Source organism: Rhinopithecus bieti, unplaced genomic scaffold (genome assembly GCF_001698545.2).
Source record: "Rhinopithecus bieti isolate Rb0 unplaced genomic scaffold, ASM169854v2 scaffold_618, whole genome shotgun sequence".
NCBI classification, from domain to species: Eukaryota; Metazoa; Chordata; class Mammalia; order Primates; family Cercopithecidae; genus Rhinopithecus; species Rhinopithecus bieti.
Window position 1 is genome coordinate 547,655 of NW_016803195.1, and position 21,445 is coordinate 569,099.

At 45.8% G+C, this 21,445-nt stretch overlaps 1 protein-coding gene across 7 annotated transcripts in view; it reads right to left on the reverse strand.

Moving 5' to 3' along the window:
• Positions 1-274: 274 nt before the first annotated feature.
• Positions 275-21,445, reverse strand: part of ABCC12 (ATP binding cassette subfamily C member 12) — a 72,587-nt gene continuing 51,416 nt past the window's right edge. For 2 of the 7 annotated variants that reach the window (XM_017868590.1, XM_017868580.1), the window contains exons 21-31: positions 20,895-21,121; positions 17,775-17,912; positions 13,657-13,843; positions 8,096-8,185; positions 5,487-5,676; positions 4,871-5,030; positions 3,677-3,755; positions 3,127-3,261; positions 2,526-2,639; positions 849-1,013; positions 275-741 (exon numbers count right to left, since the gene is read on the reverse strand). In XM_017868590.1, coding sequence (XP_017724079.1) covers positions 655-741; positions 849-1,013; positions 2,526-2,639; positions 3,127-3,261; positions 3,677-3,755; positions 4,871-5,030; positions 5,487-5,676; positions 8,096-8,185; positions 13,657-13,843; positions 17,775-17,912; positions 20,895-21,121 — 1,572 coding nt within the window. In that variant the 3' untranslated portion in view covers positions 275-654. Of the gene's footprint in view, positions 742-848; positions 1,014-2,525; positions 2,640-3,126; positions 3,262-3,676; positions 3,756-4,870; positions 5,031-5,486; positions 5,677-8,095; positions 8,186-13,656; positions 13,844-17,774; positions 17,913-20,894; positions 21,122-21,445 lie in introns of those variants that run through there. The other 5 variants (XM_017868600.1, XM_017868610.1, XR_001884786.1 and 2 more) reach the window with 5 other exon arrangements.

Sequence of the window (21,445 nt, forward strand, 5' to 3'; positions counted from 1 at the left end):
ACTGCGTTTTAATGACCAATAAAGAAGATACAAAAGTGTCATTTATAGAGAAACTCCAGCATTTTGTTTTCTTGGTTATTCTAATAGATCAATTGAAACATATAATATGATTTAAAAAACAATTTTTTTGGCCAAACACTGTATTCAATCTTTCACGCTACAGATCTGTGTAGTTACCGCTTGTCATCCAGTCAAGATGCAAGTGAGTGGGGCTAAACGAGAAGAAAATTCTGCTCTTTTTCCTTCTGATAACAGGCAAGGAAACCTTGCAAACTCCATCCTAAGACATTTTCCCATTTTATTTATTGTGGCCGGTTTCTAACTGAAAGTTACAATATATTCATTCTCAGGCAGTGGGGTAGTTTTGGTGAAAACACATGAGGGACCCTTGGGGTTTTGGGAGGTGAAGGGCAGTTTTTTAATCCATTAGTTTTGTCTGCCTAGGTTCACCACCCAGAACCAACCCCAAGCCTACCAAGTGGGGTGACATGGACTGAGTATGACACTGGGGACAACTTCAGCCCCAGCTCACTCTGTGGATGGGAGGGGCTGGAGACCAGGTCTACTTGTAGAGAGGACAGCTCCTCCTCCTGAAGACCCCTCCTACTCATCTCACAGAGCCTCTTCCTCCTCTAGAATCAGCCGCCAGGACCTCTATAATCTGACTTCTGCTGCTAGTAACATCGCAAAGGCAGAATCTGGCTTCTCTGCAAGGACTTCAGGCTTGTCAAACTCAATCACCTGAAAGTCAGAGAAGAAGAACTGAAATCAGCAGAAAATATCTACCCACTGTAAAGCTCAAACCACTGAAATTTCTGGGGAGGTGAAGCCAAAAGAGCTTCCTGTACCTTCCCATTTTCCATAACCAGGACGTGATCGCAGTTGAGAACTGTGTTGAGGCGGTGGGCGATGGTCAGCACAGTGCAGCCTTTGAAGGCATCTTTGATGGTGTTCTGGACCAGGGTGTCAGTCTTGGAGTCCATAGAGGCGGTGGCTTCATCAAGGAGAATGATCTGTCGAGGAGGGAACATTGTAAAGGTAAGCCAAAGGTGCATTGAGAGGGGAATTTATAGCCTTGGCTCTATTTACTTTAAAAAAAGAAGAAGAAGTAAAGGAAGACCACAAGATGAAAATTAGCTAAACATCCATCTCAAAAAAAAAAAAAAATGAGAAAAAGAAGAGTGAAGTAAAAGTCATATCACATCACCTCCATCTTTCCCAAGGAACTTGCTAGAGGGACCAGGTTGTATATCCTTTACTCCTCTTTTTAAGTGGTTTATTCTAACCCTACAAACTTGTAGGGAGACAGGCTGCACAGGCTTTATCTATTGGGCTAACCTGAGTCGGCATGAAGCACAGTGGCACTTACATTCATTCCCTATACTGCTGCCATATCAAACAATCACAAACTTAGAGACTCAACATAAAATTTATCTTCTAGTTCCAGACGTCAGAAATCCTAAAATCAAGGTATTGTCAGGGCTGCATTCTTTCTGTTTCCTTGCCCTCTCCAGTTTCTGGGCCACTTGTATTCCTTGGCCCACAGCCCCTCCTGGCATCACAGCTCCTTTTCTCTCTTTGACTCTTCTGCCTCCTCCTTGGAAAGCCCCATGTGAATATGTTTGGCCCACCCAGATCTACGATCATCTCCCCATCTCAAGATCCTTAATCACAACTGCAGAGTCCCTTTTGCCAAGTAAGTTAATATATTAAAAGTCTTGGATGAATATGTTCACAAGATCTAAAAATCAGGACATTAACATCTTTGGGGAGGTGGGGTATTATTCTGCTGGTCACAGGGCGGATTTGATTTAGCAAATCAGAGCACTTGAACTTAACCCCTGACTCTGCTTGACTGGCCAAGTTACTTAACTTCCCCGAGGCTCTGTTCCCTCATAGGTGAAAGGGGGCTATGCCTTATTGATGAGCTGGAAATGGAGATGACACTTAAACCACTTAGCACGGCAGGCACTGGATCCATGCAGGTCCCTCTCCCCTGATATTAGCACATCTGGAGAATACACACAATGGGTCACACCTTTGATGAGGCTTCAGACACTGACATTACTAAAGCAACAGCAATCCCTTCCTGGAAATCAGTAAATTAGGGTGGCTAAGTCACAAAGAAAAATAAGTATAAATTGTACAATTCCCATATCCTAGCATTCTGATGGCCCTCTTGAGCATCCTGGGGACAGTGTATCCAGATTCAGAATTGTTCAGAGACAATGGGAGAAAGTTGGGAGACAGATTTTTCAAACTCAAACCACTTAGGCGAGCAGAGAGAAAATCTAAGCGAGACCTCCCCAGGGGAAGCCTGGGAGAGGAAGGTGCTCTTGCTGTAAATGGCTGTTACTTTTCAATTTTTATCCCTCACAACTTTGTCTTAAGAAAAGTGATCTGTTTTAAATGGCTCAATTGCTCTCTCTTTGCTGAAAGACATACGCCTGGCACTACCTCCTGGATTGAGTGGCGCTGCGGGAAATATCCGAAATTTAACCAATCCATTTTCCGTGTTTTCTTACCTTTGAATTACGGAGAAGAGCTCGGGCCACACAAAGCAGCTGACGTTCCCCTACTGAGAAGTTTTCTCCATTTTCTGTAACTTCTGCCTGTAATTTTTCTGGGAGTTTCATTATCTATAAAACACAGAAAATGCCACATTTGTGCTGATGATCTATAAAATTGTCCTATGCTGTCTGTATTGATTGCCCCCTTCTCTTGCATTCATCAGCTTGCTTTATTTTACTATGGCAAAGAAAGTGTAAAACAACAATCATTTCAATATTGCAAACAGGCACCAGGGAAAGACCGGGGAGTAGGCGGACATTAATAATTTAAAATCACAGTATGACTCATAGATCCCCATAGACAATTCACCAAAAGAACAAATGATGCAAATGCAGTTCCAGAGAGCACACAAACAACTGGAAACGGCCTTCTGGATTGCTGTTTGCATGGACAAAATAGAGATGGGATGGGAGAGTTTCCTGGACATTAAGGAAGGGTAAGACAGGGTCTGGCTTATCCAGAGTGACAAGCCAAAGTGGCCTTGGAAGATGCTCACATTGGTACACCAAGTCCTGGAAAAATATCATGTTGGGCTGTAGAGGTGGCCATGCTTACCTGCTGACCCCAGCTGGGGTTGTAGTTCTTATAGGACAGGGTCCCCTCTCGCAGATGGTTCAGTCTTCTCCAACCAGCTATACTTGCTATTCCCAGAACATTCCACACCCTCCCGTTTTCTGTGGCTTGTCTGTTCTGATAAGCAAATGAGGCCATTGGCAGAGTAGCAGGGCCTTCCATCTGCTCTACAGCCAGATAGGCTTGAGTTCAAGTCTCCATCCTGCTACTCACTAGCCTGGGCATGTTACTTCCCTGAGCTTTAATTTCTTCATCTCTAAAATTAGAGGTAAGAGTACCAACCTCAGAGCATTGTAGTAAGGACCAAGTGAGATGATACATGTAGTGCTCTTGACTGGATCACTGTAGAGCCCTATTGTTGCTTTTAATAGGAAAGAGTAACTAAGGATTATGTTCTACTGACTTATGTGGTGTCCAAAAATAAACCTGGCTAAGTGCTGGCCTAGGTGCTTGTCAAATTTAAACCTAGGCCAGGAATCTAGGGCAGTGGTGCTGGGAAACAAACTCCTCCTCAACAGCCCCAGAGACCTACTGTGTCTCTCATGAATGTTCTCTCCAGAACCTGCCAGAGCATCTCGTCGGTGTGACTCTCAAAGGGATCCAAGTTGTATCTGCAATGAAGGAGAGGAAAGGACAGGGAGCCAGATTTCCAAGGACGAGAGGATGGATGGGGAGCAGGCTTTCTGTAGCATGTGGAGGAGGGTAGCAGGTGGCATGTGATGACCTTGTGCTCCAAGAACAGTCCTCAGTCCACGACAGTGGTCCACAAAATACGGACCTCAGGCCACGAGACCAAGGGTTCACAACTCTGTGACGGAGCAGAAACCGCCGAGGCAGGCAGTGACAGGTGGAACCCTGCCGAGAGGCAGCTCTGAGCAAGGTGCTCAGAAAGACACGCCTGGGCCTCTCAGCAGCCCCGAGTAGCAGAGTGGGTTTGAACTGATAAAATTCTTGGCAGAGAAAGAGGGAGAGTGAGCAACCCAAATCTGCCATTCCATGTATCGGCAGCTCCTAGGGCCTCACAGGGTGCTGAGCAGTTCAGACACAGAATGTAAATCTACTGTTTCAAGAGGCAGAATGCATTTTTCAAACAATGAACTCTAAATACAGTAAATACAGTTACCCTACTTCATCTGGTGCTCTATGGGAGAAATGTTCCTCTCATTACAGAGAGAGCCACTGCACTGGCTAACTGAGAAACTGCCTTTCCCCTTGTGCCTTGATATCAGATCTGGAGCCCCACAGAAGCTGCAGCCCTACTGTTCTTGCTTGAAATAGCTTCTGTTCACTTAGTTGTGGAAATAAATGAATGCATTTCGAAATGGACAGCTATATATGTGAGGTAACTATTTATTTTATTGTACACACTGGGACACTTTTCAGAGTGGCCATTGCTAAACCTGATGGGATGCTGGGACACAGGCATAAACTAGGGCTGTCCAGAGCCACCAGAATATCTGCTCAGTGTATGAATGAATATAGAAGCATGCTGTTCATTGATAATGTGTTTATAAAACACAAGCAATGCTCAGACCCCTGGGCCCTGGCTCCTCCCAAGGCTGGAGGCAGAAACAGGGACCAGCAGTGCTTGTGAACCCTCTGGGATGCTGCTTCCCTCAGACAGAACAGCTCCAGGCCAGCCATGCCCTGGGGACATCACAAAGTTCTTGGTCAGTCTGATTTCACTCTCCAAAAATAGGAATGCACAATGATTAAAAACAGCTACCTTACTGTACCTACAAACAGGACAGGATCCTGTGGGATCACGGTCAGCTTGGTTCTGAGGTCTTCCAAGCTGAGAGTGCAGATATCCACCTCATCAATGAAGATTGTGCCATTGGCTGGTTCCACCAGACGAAACAAGGCCATTCCTAACGATGACTTTCCTGGGAACCATAAAAGCAAGAACAACAAATCAAACATCAGCTTGTGCTTCCATCATATCCAAGCATTTAATTAGTGGGATTTTTAATGCAATGCAAATGGCTCCATAAGGATGGTGTAGACAGAAAGTGTCCTCACTGGGGTCGGGGTGGAGGGATGGGCTACCCTGACACAGTTAACCTGCTCATCCTTGCAAGGGCCCTTAGCACACAACTCATCTCTGGGGCCCTGTTGCACTAGAATGATTGTCATTTAATTAATTCAAAAACCGATGTGTCTGCTTCCATCTCTACACACCCATTCAACCTGAAACCCTAATTTACAGTAAAGAGATTTGAGAGAAATAACAGCCAATCTGACACACATACACATCACTCTCTGGTGTGACTTAACTAGGACATCCAGTGGAAATCCAAAGAAAACAACCTAAAAGAAACAAAAGCACAGCTTGTCCTCACCGGAACCTGTTCTTCCAACAATCCCGACTGTCTGCCCACTTTGTATGTTCAGGTTCAGGCTGTCGAGAACAAGGGGGGTGTTGTCTCTGTATCTCATCTGATAGTCTCTGAAGGTGATCTCCCCATGGCTGGGCCAGTCTTTGGGACAGGTCCCCACTTTGAGGGGATGAGTGCATTCAGGAACACAGGTCTGTAAAGGAGAACAACTAATGACCAGTGAATAGCCATTTGTTTTTTCATTTATTTAACTAATTCATTCATTGATTCACACAGTTTCAGGTACTGCTATTCATGGTGGTGAAATAAACCATAATGACCCTTAAGTCTAGAAACTCACATTCCAGTGGGGATGTCAGATAATAAACATGAAAAAAATTAAAAATGAAGACAACAAAACTGAGTATTGCAATAGGATACAGAATGTGAATGTGATTTGTGTGTTGGGCAAGGGGGATGGGAGAGTAAAAGTACTTGAGGTTTGAGGAAGGTACCTATGTGACACTGGAGCTGAGGGCTGGAGTGCTGGGAGGATGCCAGCTACAAGAGGATCAAGTCCAGAGCCCTCCAGGTTGGGGGGACAGCTAATACAAAGGCCCCAGGGCCAGAATGAGCTTGGGCAATTTGAGGAATGGAAAGAAAAATCATGCGGCTGGAGCTTAGCGAATAGAGGGATGGATGACTCAGAGGAATACACAAGGGAAAAATCATACTGGGCCTGGGGGCCTGGGAAAATGTCAGAAGTGTAGCCCTGAAGCTGTGTGACAAGGCCAGAGAGAGCCTTGAGATTTGCAGAACTCAACCAGATATAATTTCAAGATCTGCAAGAATCATCATCATGCTAGAAGTAGAAAGATGGCAAGAATGCAGGATGTCAAGTTCAGAGGTCTTTAGAGATACATGAAAAAAAAAAACAAAAAAACACCATTTAAGTCTTCTAAGAGTCCAAGAAATGCAAGGTCTAATTAAGGAGAAGGGCAGCTTGGCTTCGTCACAAGAGCAGCCCCTCCTCTTAAGTCACCTCTGTGTAAACAGCTGGAATTAGGGATCCCGTGTGCCCCATCAGGGTGACCAGCCCACATCTCTGGTCAATAAGCAACCTCATTTAGCTGAGAAAATACCTGTATTGTTAAGGACTGAGTATTTTTTAACTCCTAGAAGATTTAGAATTAGGAATAAAAATATTTTAGAGAAATGAAACTGTAACAGTCATATTTTTAGTTTAAGAAATCTGCACGCTTGGTGTTTCAAGTATTCACAATATATTAACAGAACTTGGGCGCGTGATGCTAATTTAAAATGTACAATTGAATAATTGATTTAAACATGATTTTAAGTTAAAAATTTACTGTTTATAGCTTTGATTCTGTCATGAAAACTTAGAGCTTACTATATTTATAAGTTTAATTTATTAAAGTTATACAAACTCAGGAAGGTTTGTGGTTAAATCAGATCATTGAGGTACTTAAAAAAGAAATTGAATGTATTAAATTTTAAAATGCAGTTTAAAATGTTTTAAAGTGTTTAATTAAGTTTGTAAATGGAGCCAAACACTCTTCAAAGGCACTTAAATGTGATTGCTAGAATTGGCTAGACTTCTTTTAAAAGAATAGCAAGATTTGTAAGTTGGATATAAAAGCTTTTAAAGAAGTGTCAGACTGGGCTTCTATTTTTTCAACTTATGACTTTAATCAATCAAATAATAATTTTTAACTTAAAAAAATTTTAGAGTCAGGGTCGAGCTCTGCTGCACAGGCTGGAGTGCAATGGCATCATCGTAGCTTACTGCAGCTTCAAACTCCTGGGCTCAAGTGACCCTCCCTCCTTAACCTCCTCAGTAGCTAGGACTATAGCTGCACGCCACCACACATGGCAAAATTTAACTTTTTTTTTTTTTTTTTTGTAGAGATAGGGTCTTACTATACTGCACAGGCTGGTCTCAAACTCCTGGCTTCAAGAAATCCTCCTGCCTCGGTCTCCAAAAGTGTTGAAATTACAGGTGTGAGTCACTGCGCCTGGCCAAATATTAATTTTTAGAAACCAAAGTAAACCACTGAATTGTATTTTTCTGTGTATCAAAACAGCCCTTAAGGAAACCTTGTTAAAAAGCAGCTCACATTCAACATCAAGGACTTTAGAATGTATTGTAAATACAAGTTTTAAGAAGAGGGATGACTCATCCAATTTGGGGTTTTTGTTTTGTTTTGTTTTTGATTTTTGAGACGGAGTTTTACTCTTGTTGTCCTGGCCTGGAGTGTAATGGTGCGATCTCAGCTCACTGAAACCTCCGCCTCCTGGGCTCTAGTGATTCTCCTGCCTCAGCCTCCCGAGTAGCTGGGATTACCACCGCTCGCCACCATGCCTGGCTAATTTTTGTATTTTTAGTGGTGATAGGGTTTCACCATCTTGGCCAGGCTGGTCTCGAACTCTTGACCTCAGGTGATCTGCCCACCTCAGCCTCCCAAAGTGCTGGGATTACAGGTGTAAGCCACCATGCCCAGTCCGATTTCAGTTTTTTAAAAAGACCCCTTTCGCATTTAAAAAGATCCGATATTTGCCCAAGTCCTGCCAAAATTAACTTGTCCCTCCTCTTTGATGTACTAATTTCTTACCAAAATGTATTCCCTAAGCAGCTCCACGGAGGTGAATTTGGCTTGGGTCTCTGTTCCCGTTCGCACACACACTTGGAGCAGTCCGCTTAGCTGTTAAAAAGGAGCAAGCAGCCGCAGTTAGAGCCCCTTTCCTCCTTCGGGTTCTGTTGCTCCCGGTTCAGGAGGCAGCCCTGGTGAATGACCCCTCCCCTGCCTCAAGCAGGACAGCACAGACAGGAGGCCTGCCTTCCCAGCCAAGTGCCTAGAAGTAAAGACATTCCTGTTGGGGTGTTTTGCCTTCAAACACTTCCTTTGTATTTAGAAACAAATGGTAATTACATTTTTCCCCGGCACTCCAGATGGTGAGAATCAGTTCCCCACAGAACCACTTGATCACACGCCTCTTTGAGTGGTGGGAATTCTCTCTGGGAGCTGCAGAACTGCTAGGTATCGGCCCCTTGCTGCCACCTGGCAGGATCTTGCATCTCAGAGCAGCCCTCCCCCAGCCCCTTGCTCGAAAAGCAACTGAAAACCACATCGCCATAAGAGAACAGAAAACCATCAAGCCTGTCTTCTTGCTATAGTAATGAGAAAGTCAAGGCTCAGACTGGGGCATGTGGCTTGCTAAGATCACCCACCTTAGGCCTGGATCTCCCAGAAGCCAACCCTGAGATTTGACTGTAAGGAGTATATTAGGGCAGGTTGAATGGTGTCCCCCACCCCTAAAAGATGTGCCCATTTCCTAATCCCTGGAACCTGCAAATGCTCTCTCATTTGGAGAGAGGATCTCTGCAGGTGTTAATAAGGATCTTGAGATCATCCTGGATCACCTGGGTGGGTCCTAAGTCCAGTGATAAGTGTCATTATAAGAGACAGAGGAGAAAATACAGAGGAGAAGGGGACATGAAGGCAGAGGCAGAGACTGGAGTGATGCAGCTACAAGACAAGAGATGCCAGGGATGGCCAGCAGCCACAGAAGCTGGAAGAGAGAAGAAACAGATTCTCCCGAGCCTCCGGGGGGGAAGCTGGCCCTGCCAACACCTTGAGTCCGGGCGTCTGACTCCACAATAGTGAAAGAATACCATTCTCTTGTTTGAAGCCTGCAAGCATGTAATTTGTCACAGCAGCCTTCGCAAACAAACATAGGCAGTGAACCCAGATTGTACCAGGAGGGGATGGAGGAGTGAGCAGGGGAAGAGAGGCTGCCCATACCAGGTGTGTTTGTGAGACGTTACTGCTGTGGGCAACTGAGAGTCCAGCTGACCTGGGAGCTCTGGGACACTGAATGGAGCACACCTCGGAACTGGCCCATGCTGGGGCAAGAAAGCTGGGGTACACGTGGGTACATAGCCACTGACTCCCTCAGTCATTGCTGCACCTGCTCCTGGGTGTGAGAATGCCTGGAACCTCCAGCCTGCCCTGGAAAGGTGGGGCAGCCACAGCATGTGTTACCAAGTGGGCTAGAGGCAGGACCACCTCATGCATTAGCGAACTTCATTGACTGAGCAGTAGCCATGGGCCAGGTACTGGTGGGGGCACCAGTTTCCAGGGTTGAAGGTTACAGACAAGATCCCTGCACTCACGCAGCTTCCATTCTAGTGGACTGGTGGGGATGGCATGCAAGGCCACTGCGGGAGTGACAAGAATGTCCCAAAAGGATGATGTAGGAGAGGGGCTGGAGCTGGGGAGTTACCTTAGATAGGGGGTTCCAGAGGACTGTGTGAGCTGAGGCATTTATGATAAGAAGTCCACCAGTCAAACTCGGGATAAGAATGCTGTAGTAAGAAGCAAGAGGCCTTAGCAGCAAAGAGGCAGGGGTCACGAGCAGGTGGGTGACGTGGAGAGCATCCACCTTTCGGTGCAGACCCTCTGAGAGCCCCTCAGCAGGCCTCCCTGCTTAATACAGTTCAGCAGTTTCCACTTCTTTAGAGCAATGGCTCTCAACCTGCCCCAGAGAGGGCATTTGGCAATGTCTAGAGACGGTTTGGGTTGTCACAACCTGGCAGGAGGGACGTAATACCAGCATCGCATGGGCAGAGCCAGGGAGGCTGCTGAACATCCTACCATGCACAGAACAGCCCCTCACCAAAAGGATTATCCAGCCCCAAAGCCCACAGTGCCATGGTTGAGAAACCCAGTCTTGGAATACAGATAATATCCCCCCCACCGACTTACAAAGCTCTACATATTCTACTCTGCTGGCACCTCATACCACCTTGCTCAAGCCACGTGGGCTTCTCAGATTCTCAAACATGCCAGGATCATGCCTACTGCTGAGCCCTTCCCTGAGGCACTCTTTCTTCCAGTCTTCCTTGGCTAGTTCTTTATCCTTCAGGTCTCAGGTTGGAAGCCACCTCCCAGCAGAGGCCTCCTCTGGCTGTTGTATGAAATGTTGCTTCCCCTTCTGACAGAGACATTCCTCCACTTGTTGTCTTCCCAATGCTTAAACACTTTCTGAGCTTCTCATCTATTTACTTGCCCCTCATTTATTCCAGCTGCCCATTAGAATGAGGGCAGGACTTGTTCGAACTGCTGACTGCTGAATCCACAGCCACTAGCACAGTTCCTGGCTAATGGTGGGTGCTTAGGGGATATTTGGTGAGTGAATGAATGAACCCTGCCCTCAAGAAGGGCATATACATCTTTTGCTAAATGCAAGAGTATCAGCTCCCAAGGCCACGGCAGCCCTCCCAGATTTAGGATGCCCACAAAGGCACAGTGCTGGCCCCAGGAGGTGCTTATTCTCCTACGTGATGTGATATGATGTCACTTTGCATTCACTTTCTGCTCTTTGGGATTTCATGCCAATTTCTCATCCATCTAGGGAGTCTTCTCTAGTCTCAAGTGGAGTGCTGTCATTTTAATTCTGTGTTCTCCAAAGGGGGCTAATGCTCAGTGAAGCCACAGAGCCAGCTGGAGAACAAGTGTTCCCATAGATCTCAATGCTGTGCACGACCTTACAGGAATGTTTGAAAACAATCTCACGGATAGCTGATAATATCACCCAAAAGCATGACCTTAGTTGGGGAAAGCTGTTTTACTTGGACCAATTAAGGGAAACTGTTCAACATCATGTTTGATATTTTACCAGGCAACAACAAATGAAAACATCTATCAATACAGGAAACGGGTTACCCAAGGAAAATTCATTTTTCCCCACTTAAGAGAGAGTACTGAGAATACGTTTTTGTTTCTCCTTCTTCCCAACAATACCATTTAAGTTATATCAGATAAATTTTCCATAAAGAATAGACCTTTAACAGTAAGGGGATTGAGGAGAGACAGCAGTGAATAAGCTACAAATTTCTACAGGATGGAAAGAGGATGAAAGCCTTTCGATAAAACGGAAGCAGAGCATGCTAGAGTTTAAAGAGCAGAACCCAGAGAGGCTCCAGGTATGAGAAGGGGGCCCACAAAGAGGCTGGCTGATAGGCTGTCTATATAGACAACCACTCCCGTCTGGTTCACTCACTCCTCTTCCCCTCTTCTTTCTCCTAACCAGAGTTAGTTGGACCCTTTTTCCCTAGGCATGGGAGCACACGTGCACACTGATACACACACATACACATGATTTTCTCTAAAGAAACTGAATTAACTGCCTGGGGATAAATGGGGCTCTCAGAATAGTCCCCGCATAAAAACTTCTTAAAGTCTTGCATTTGGGTACCTAAATGTCAGCTCCCTGGCTGCTTTCCTGAAGTGAAGCCAGCCTACGGAAAAGCCCCACCACCCACCTACTGTAGTCATAAAATTTCCCATCAGGAGACACCTAGCAAGGTGAAACAAAGGCAGAGGAAACTCTGAAAACCCAACCCAGTTCCCCAAGGTTAAATACAAATGGGTCAGGAGACAGATGGACAAAACCAATGGCACGAGAGAGCAAGAATGAGAGAAACGAAAAGAAAAACTACCTCTGGAAGAAACAGATGCAAGTCAAAGAAGGGAGGAAAGTTTAGGAGGGGAAAAAAGACTCTAATTGATATGGTTTGGCTTTGTCCCCACCCAAATCATCTTGAACTGTAGCTCCCATAATTCCCACGTGTTGTGGGAGGGACCCAGTGGGTTGGGAGATAATTGAATCACGGTGGCAGTTTCCCCCATACTGTTTTCATGGTGGTAAATAAGTCTCACGAGAGCTGATGATTTTATGAGGGGTTTCCCCTTGCACTTGGCTCTCATTCTCTCTTGTCTGCCACCATGTAAGACGTGCCTTTCACCTTCCACCATGATTGTGAGGCCTCCCCAGCCACATGGAACTGTGAGTCCATTAAACCTCTTTCTCTTTATAAATGACCCAGTCTCAGGTATGTCTTTATCAGCAGTGTGAGAACTAACTAATACACTAATTAATATCCTCAGAGAGATTCAAAAATACACTGCATCCATGTAAAAGTGATTATTTTAAAACTCAGAGAATAAGAGCTTCTGGAAATTAAATATATGAATATAGGATTGCCAAATTTAAAATTCAAAGGAATAGCTGAATGGTAAAACTAATGAAAATTCCCAAGATAAAAAGACAAGAACATGGAAACTTTGAGAGAAAAGAAAAAGAAACAGAATTGATGCAAGAAATTCAATATTCAACTGACATGAATACAGTAAGAAAAAAAAAAAGAAAAAGAGGACATTGTCAAAATGAAGGAGAAAAAGGAGACATGTTTCCAAGCTGATGAGAAATTTGACTTTAATCTTAAAGAACTCACAGCATCAAACAGAACACATGAATAAAGACCCACATTCAGATACATTATTCCAGAGTTTCAGAGCACTAAGAATAAGGACTATGTCAAAAAAGTTTCCAAAGATAACAAGATTCAAACAAACATGAGGTCCAGGTGGCCTGCATTCAAATCCTGGCCCTCACTCATGACAGCTGTATGATCTCGGGCCAAGTCTTTCTGGGGCTCAGTTTCTTCATCTGCAAAATGGGGATCACAGCAGTATTGGAGGGTTGTTGTGGGGAGGAAATGAATTAATTTAGTTAAAAGACAGGGCCTGAAGCCAATCACAATCAATGCCATATGTTCACCTATTATTGTTATTCAAAAGAAAAAAAAAGCAACCAAAAAGATAAATCAGTAATTATTTGTCATCGACATTATGACCGTCTCTCCAGCGTTCATTTCACTCCCTCCACTGTGGAGTAGCTATGTGACTTAAAGTTGGAAATAGGTGTAACTCCATCCCTAGCCTAACCAATGATCCGTATCCCACCAAACCACTAATTAGTTCTGGGATGCCTGAATTAATCCAATAAGAGTAAAGCTCCAGGCTCCTGCCTCCATGGCTAGGGCAGGAAATGCTTTCTTTCTGCTTCTTCTTTACTGTAGACCCCAGAGGCTGCTGGTCACTTGTGAGGAAAGTCATCACAGGGCATGGGCAAAGCTCAGAGCCATGATCCCACTGTGCCTGAAGTCCACGCAACTATTCTACTTTTTAATGATGTGAGCCACTAAGCTCCCTTTCTCGTTTAAACCCATTCGGGTTGGGGTTTTTGTTCTGTCCATCCAAAAGCACCCTCCCTGATGTATTATAAGCCAGAGCCTCCAGACTAAGCCCAACCTTGCACCAGGCATTACCTGGATGATGTATGACAATGACAGGCCTTTGGATGAAGTACTGATGGAGGAGAAACTCAGGGTCACCAACAAGGCCACAATGAAGGTAAGGATGTTCATGAGGACATCCATTCTCAGCGCAAACCACCTGAGAGCACAGTTAAAGTAGAGGAGGTGACTGGAGTTTTCGTCATTTAGCATCTTAAACCTACAGTCAAGAAAATCAGAAAAAGCAGGAGATCAGGTTGTGCTTCTGTAGACTTAAGGTTAGGGTGACTGGAGAAATGAGGCCAGGGAATTTTTAATCAAGGGAATGCACTCTCACATAGCAAACTCTTACAAAATGAACATATATTCATGCTCTTAAAAACCTGCCACTCTAAACATCTTTGATTTGCACATATTTTGGGAAATCTCATGTGGCAATAGAGTAGGGTGCTAAGTGGCTCTTTCTGTCTTTCCCAGAATTGGCACTAGAACCTACAGCTGAGAATAAGAGGTGCTGAGTGCTTCACATTCTGACTCCAAAGGATCCCTATCCTGGAGTCAGCCATCCTAAAAGGCTTTATGGAACTGACAATTGGCCCCCTTGATATATAGAAAGGGTAGGCGTGGGTTGTGGAGCAGGTCACCTTTAGGGAAGTCAATGTTTGTGACCGTAGAGGAGGGAAGGGAGGGCGCATGTCAGGTTTCCCTCCCTGAATCAGAGAAAGAAGATTGAAGACAATTGCTTATAAAACTGGGAGCCTCTTCAAGGAGAGGAAGCTGACACCTTGCATCCCTGCTGCATGTCTGTGGAGCCAAAGGTCTTGGAGAGGGGGGAAGAAGCACAGAGCGGAGTGACAGGGAGATGACACAGCCAGGGGATGGGGGCAAGACCCACCCTTGGAGTTCCGCATTCCCCAGATGTATGGAAGGCGAATATCATCAGCTCCTCAGTTCCTAGAGCTGAGATAGCAGAAGAAAGATGACCTTGGAGCCTGCAGTCCCTGGCATGGAGCAAAGGGGCCTCTGCATCAGAGGAGTGCAGTGTGAGGGCTGCCAGGCAGAACTCACAGGAAGACCCAGTGACTCCTACCAATCCAGCAATGCCAGCAGAACTTCTGGGGTTCTGGCCCTGCTGGGGTCTCCAAGCTGCTGTCCCATATCTGCACAGTGCACTGCAGCAGCAGGAAAGGGTAGCAGAAAGGAGAGAATGGCCCAGAGGTGCCAGTCACCCAAGGATGTGTTCTTCCTGCTATCCCCTCCCCAGTTCCCCTGCATGGGCATCAGAGAGCCAGGCCTGGAGAAAAGGAAGAGGGTGTTTAAAAGCACAGAGCAGGTGCCTCTCAATTACACACACACACACACACACACACACACACACACACACACACACACAGCATAGCCCTGCCACACCAAGCCTCTGGGGGAAAGAGACCTGTGGCTTGAATACATTCAAGATTGAAATTTTCACCACACTGAGATGACCATTAACCAAAAGAGACATCAGATTCAATTGCCACTGTGGCTTCCCTGATCTAGTGGGGAAGGGCTTCATGAGAACAGCTGGTAGAAACTATTGGGGGAAAAATGAAAACCTTTCCATGCTTAAAGCCCTAAGGAGGTAGAATTCCTCCCCTGGCATAGTCGTGAATGTGCTCAGACTGCTGCTCCACGCTGTCCTGGAAGGCCTCCCAAAAGTTCTGCCTGGAAACCCCTCTGACCAGCCGCCCTGGGCTCCACTGCCCTCTCCTCCTCTCTGTTTTAACTCTAACTTATTTTCCCCAGAGCTTAATCAAAATATTATTCAAAACACAGCGCTGTTTCTATCATGTAGCTATAGAGCATACAAATTCAACTGACAGCCTCTGTGACCTGGAAGTCACCTATGGTCTTATCTGTGTGGTTGGTTAGATTGCATAGAAACAAAATCACTAGCTGGGATCAAATTGGAATTTGGCCTCTAACCTTTTTACATTTTTTAAGCTGTAGCATTTTTGTCTGGTGGCAAAAGCAATACATGTCAGAAACCCAAGCCCTTTGGAAATAAACTATTAAAAGAAGGGAACCCCCATCAGTCATTCTTGGCTCCTTATAGGATTCTCTCAGAAATCTTGGAGGAGAAGCTGTGGGAAGACAAAGCTTGCATGTGTGTTTGTTGTGGGTGAGTAGACGAACGACTCCATGGGCTTTCCTCATGGCTAGGACTTTGGAAGGGTCTATGTGTGACCCTTCACAAAGGGTGAGGCAGGACTCTTGACAAACGATGTTCAGGTCAAACTAGGGTCAGGACTAGGTGCTGACTGAACTAAAGACAAGGTGTGATGTTGAGTGTACTCTGAGATCCTGGGTGGTAAAATGGAGGGGGCGTGAGAGAGAATTCAAAGAAATTCTAAATGTAATGCAATTCCAGGCTGATTACAGTGGCTCACTGTAATCCCAGCACTTTCGGAGGCCAATGCGGGTGCATCATTTGAGGTCAGGAGTTCGAGACCAGCCGGGTCAACATAGTGAAACACTGTCTGTACTAAAAATACAAAAATTGGCAGGGCTCCAGCTGCTTGGGAGGCTGAGGCAAGAGAATCGCTTGAACCTGGGAGATGGAAGTTGCAATGAGCCAAGATCGTGCCGTTGCACTCCAGCCTGGGTGACAGAGTGAGACTCTGTCTCAAAAAATAAAAATAAAAATAAATAAATAAATAAATTTAAAGCAATTCCAAACTTAGAATGCATTCGACGCACCCTTTAGAACTACATCTAATTCTTTCTCTCTGAAGGGTGTGTTAGCTTTTTAAGGAAGGAAAAGATAGAAAATCTATGTGGGAAAGGCTGCTATGGATTCACCAAACTCCATTTTCTTTTCCTCCTTTGGACACAGCTGGACTACATTTCCCAGTCTCCCTTGCAGTTAGGTGAGCCCATGTGACTCCAATCTGGCCAATGAATGTGCAGAAATCTTGGGACGCTTTACTAGGATTGGACCATAAAATTCCCCCTGGGTCCTCCTTCCTGGTCCCCTTGTCTTCTGGCTCAACACAGATGATCCAAGAGAATACCCCAGGGCCCTTGGGATGGAAGAGCCCCAGATGGAAACAGACTATGCCTGAGTGTGGAGTACAATCCCCTACTGTTGCCCCATGGACTGTCACTAAATTGTGACATCAGGAAAAATAAAAATTTATTGCGCAAACTCCCTAAGATTTGGGGTTATTGTTACTGCAGTGAGCCTACCGTGATTTATACCTTTTTTTTTTGAGAAGGAGTCTCATTCTGTCATTCAGGCTGGAGTGCAGTAGCGCAATCTCAGCTTACTGTAACCTCCAGCTCCCAGGTTTAAGCGATTCTCCTGCCTCAGCCTCCCAAGTAGCTGACATTACAGGTGTCCACCACCACGCCCAGCTAATTTTTGTATTTTTAGTAGAGATGGGGTTTCGCCATGTTGGCCAGGCTGATCTCAAACTCCTGACCTCACATGATCCACCTGCCTTGGCCTCCCAAAGTGCTGGGATTACAGGCGTGAGCCACCACGCCCAGTCTGATTTATATATTTTATGTCATATTTTAGAAGTGTGAAGCTGGAAGATGCCAGAGAGATTTACTAACATAGTCCCCATATTTTAAAAAGAAGAAAATGCTAAGTGAAATGAAAGGTGGCCTTTAGAAATTATTTCTACAAGAAACATGTAATAACATGAAACAGGCTATTTTAAATTGTTAAATAAATTTAAGAAATGATTATAAATACTTAAGAAGAAAAAGAAGACTCCATGAAGAGAAAAAAAGAAAAAAAACTAGAAGGAAATATGTGAAAAAAAATTAATATGTTTGGGTTTGGGGGGTGCTATAAGTGATTTTTTTTTCTTCTTTTTCCTGTTTTGCCCTATCTTCCTGAATCAAACACATTTTTACTTTCAGAATGAAAAATAGAACAAATAAGGTTGTCATTGAACAAGTTCCCCTCATTCACATTTTCTGGGGCCCCAGATGCTGGAAGAGAGGCTGTGAGGCCAAGTGTCTTCAAGGACTCCTCCTGATTCTTCCAGCTGTTTGTCTGCAATCAGTCCCCAGCAGCCCAGACTTCCCTCCTCCTGTGCCCACCCCATCGGAATCAGGCATGAAGCATGGGGGCCTGGGGCAGGGCCCCACGTGGGACTCACTGGGTGACGCAGTTCTCCTTCTTGCCATAGGCATGAATGATGCCCAGGCCCTGCATGGAGGAGGTGATGTGGGAGAACCAGGGTGACCGGCTGATATTCTCCACCTTCTTGAGCTCCTGGACTCCTCTGTGGAAAATACTGGAAGAAAATTGAAAGGGGCCAAGTGGGCCACAAAGTGAGGTCTCATCAGGCTTGCCCTCACACAAACAGAGCCAACTAGGCACTCAGTACAGTGCTTAAGTCAGAGACGGTGCCATCTAACTGGGGATGAAGAACGGGGCTGCCATTCTGCAGCGGTGCCTGCCCCAGGTGTGGGAATGGCGGGAGCGTGAGAACCATGAGTCAGCCGCACCTTCGTTTGGCCACGGTGCTAAGTGTTTCTCATATCAGGAAAGTCTTGCTCCACAAGGCATGATTCTAGTCTTCAAAAACCAAAATTTCTCATACAGCACAGCCCCTAAGTATCAGCCAACCACTTTTTGGTGCCCAGCCAGAGAAAAGTGATCTGTTCTAACTCTGGAAGAAAACCCAGTGTGTCAACTGCCAACATGTGGCCTTCTAAAGGCATTTTCAAAGGTAATTTTGAATGAACATCATTATAGCTGACTTGAAAACCAAATCCCCATGGGATGTGGAAGCTCCAGGAGCCCTGGTGAGCAGGAGACCAGGGACCTCGGGTGTGTACAGCAGCTGGCTGGCCCCCAAGAGAGAAGACAATCAAACCTCCAGACTCAGCTAAAACAAACCCAGGGCAGTGAGGAGGGAAGCCTCATTAGTGCAGAGCTAAAGTGAGTTGGTTGGAAACACCTGGATAATTCAAGCAGGAAGAGCTCTGGTCTGTCCAATCTTTATAGCTAGAAGGGTAGGTACAGAGCAGAGAAAGAGCTTTTACTAAGTAAATCAACTGCATAAACAGGAGGACAGACAGGAGCAATGATCAAACACAGGAATGACAAAAAGGAACATGAGCCCAAAGAATCCACTGTAAGAATGACGTTCAGGAGTTGCTTGTATCCTGTAAATGACTCTCAGAAATTATTTGTATTTGGTCATCACAATAAACCCTTGAGTTTGGAGACTCGGACCATTTCATTTGGAGGCAGAATGGGGTCTGGAGGCAGGGAATCTAAGGCCAATTCACACTGACTTCCTAGAACTAAATCAAAAGGAAAACCCCAACTTTCCCCACCTACATAACAAAAGGCTCAAAGGCTACTCCCCTTGCACACCTGCCCCTGCCTTTTTCTGGGTGACAGATGTACCTTTGATTAGTCCCCTCCCACAATCAATCAGGCTGGTGGCAGGCCAAGTCTTCATTTGTATAGGAGTAACTTTGTAACTTCACTTCAGCCTCTGATTGGTTGCTTTCTGCAACCAATCATACTGATCATGGGCCACTACTTCATTTGCATGGGGGCATACACCAAGTGGCCAATGGGAAACCTCTAGAGGGTATTTAAGCCCCAGAAAAAATGCTGTAACTGAGTTTTGAGCCCGTATGCTCGGGCTTGCTCCTACTCTGTGGGAGTGTACTTTCATTTTTGTTTTCGTTGTTTCCTTCTTTCCTTGCTTTGTGCGTTTTGTCCAATTCTTTGCTCAGGACGTCAAGAACCTGGACACCCTCCACTAGTGACAATTTCGCTTCCTCAGGGTCACCGCGGAAACAGTGAAAGACAGCAGCAAGAGTCCAGCTCTCTCAGCTCCCTAGGGCACAGTGTCAGCTCCCAGAGCCACACCTGCCCCTGCACAGAGTCCAGCTCTCCTGCGCCAGCACATTCCCACACCCGCATTTGCCACTGTCCACGGACACCATCAGCAGACTTGCTGAACAGAACTGAAGCATCCGAAACTAAATTTGTATTCTTATTCCCCAAACCGCTTCTCCTCCTGCATCACCCGTATCTCTCTTCACATTGCTCTTCACCTTGAAATCATCCATTGCCTCTCCCATCCCCCAACACCCAAAATTCCACCAGATGTGGAAAGTGAAACCCTGATGACACTACCCTGGAAATGACTCTCAAACCCATACCTCTCTTCTGTTCCCACTGCTGCTGCCTACATCTGGTCCTCATTAATTCTCTCACACAGATTTCAAGGGACTCCTGCCCTATAGTCTGCCCTGACCTTTCTGTAGCTCCATTCACCCTCCACACTGTGGCCACAGCAATTATTTCTAAAACCAGGATCTGAGTGTGAAAACCAACAACCCTGTGCACAGGTGAAAGCAAGTCCAGGGTTTGTGGGCTGAATATTTTATTTGGAGGATTCTCTTTCAGATCTGCAATAACTATCCCACTGGCTGGGCACGTCTAGGATCATGATAAATGATTATTTTTAGTTATTGATTTTTATGGAAACTCTTGCCTAACAGCTTACTCCTTTTGTAATCAACAAGCCATTGGTTGTGTAGTTTCCCTGATCCTCGCAAGCCCTCTGAAACAGGTGAGGCATATATTTCAATGATTACCTTTAGGGAGAGAGGAAACAGGTGTGCAGCATCTCTCTGACTTCTCCAAGGTCCTTCAGCTAGTTGTGGCAGAGTTGGGGCTCTAATGCGAATTTCTCTGATTTGCAACCCTTTGCCCTCACCCAATACCCACCATGCTACCTGCTGGGAACCCCAGCTCACCCCAGGAAGAGCGGGGAGCAGGGCGGGTGTCCTCGGAGGCTGGGATCATGGCTGTCCTCCTGCTTTCCCCCAGGGTGGGTGTGCACAGCTGCAGTGGGAACCCCTGCCCCCACAACATGCAAAGTTGCCTAAGGCCTTTCTCTAAACACACCCATGGTTAGGGTGGGGGTTATTTCTCAAAGCTCAGAGCAGCAGCGGTAGCGCCCCATGGTTAGGAACATATCAGCAGAGAGGTGGCAATCATGGTTACTAGTTTCTTGGCCTGGGACCAATGCCTTAATCTTTCAATAACTTCCACCTCTCAGGGTTGCTCTGAGGCTAAAATGCCAGATGTATGCAAAGCACTTAGCACCTGGCATTTACTAAGTACAGAAAAATCAATGGTAGACCATCAGTGAAGACAGCAAGCACTCAATGCTCAATACCACGTGATACCCAGTCAGTGTGTGTGTGTGTTGTCTTCTTGTGTAAATAGCACATGGGCCTACCGTAAGAGAATGAAGAAGCCTACAGCAAGGCCGGCCACGACTAAAAGGACAGCAGGAAACACAGCAGCCAAGATCACGAGAATAAACACCACCATAAAGAACTGCTGCAGAAAGTTCTCTGCGTGAAACGGCAGCCTCACATCCAGCTCATCCATATCCTTGGAAAAACGGTTCATTAGCCTGCCAGTGGGAGTCGTGTCAAAGAAGCTCATTGGGCTCTTTAAGATCTGTGGAGAACAGTAGAGAGTCAGAGTCGAGGTGTGTGCTCAGTAAACCCTGCCGCTCTGCTGGGGGTGAAATTGTGAGCACAGGGCCTGACCTTTTTTCCAGGGCACAGCACAGTGTGTCAGGTGATCTTGGGAAAGGGAGGATGCACCCCCTTCTTGCGGCCACCGTGAATGAGTGTGAACGTGGGGATTCAGTCTCTGTGCGGAGGCCCTGAGAGACCGCCTATAGTTCAGGCTTCCCCTCCAAATCTGGGATGCAGCCTGAGACAGGAGAGGCTGATGCCTTTGTCAGAGGAAGGAATTTTGTGCCCCATGGCAACAAAA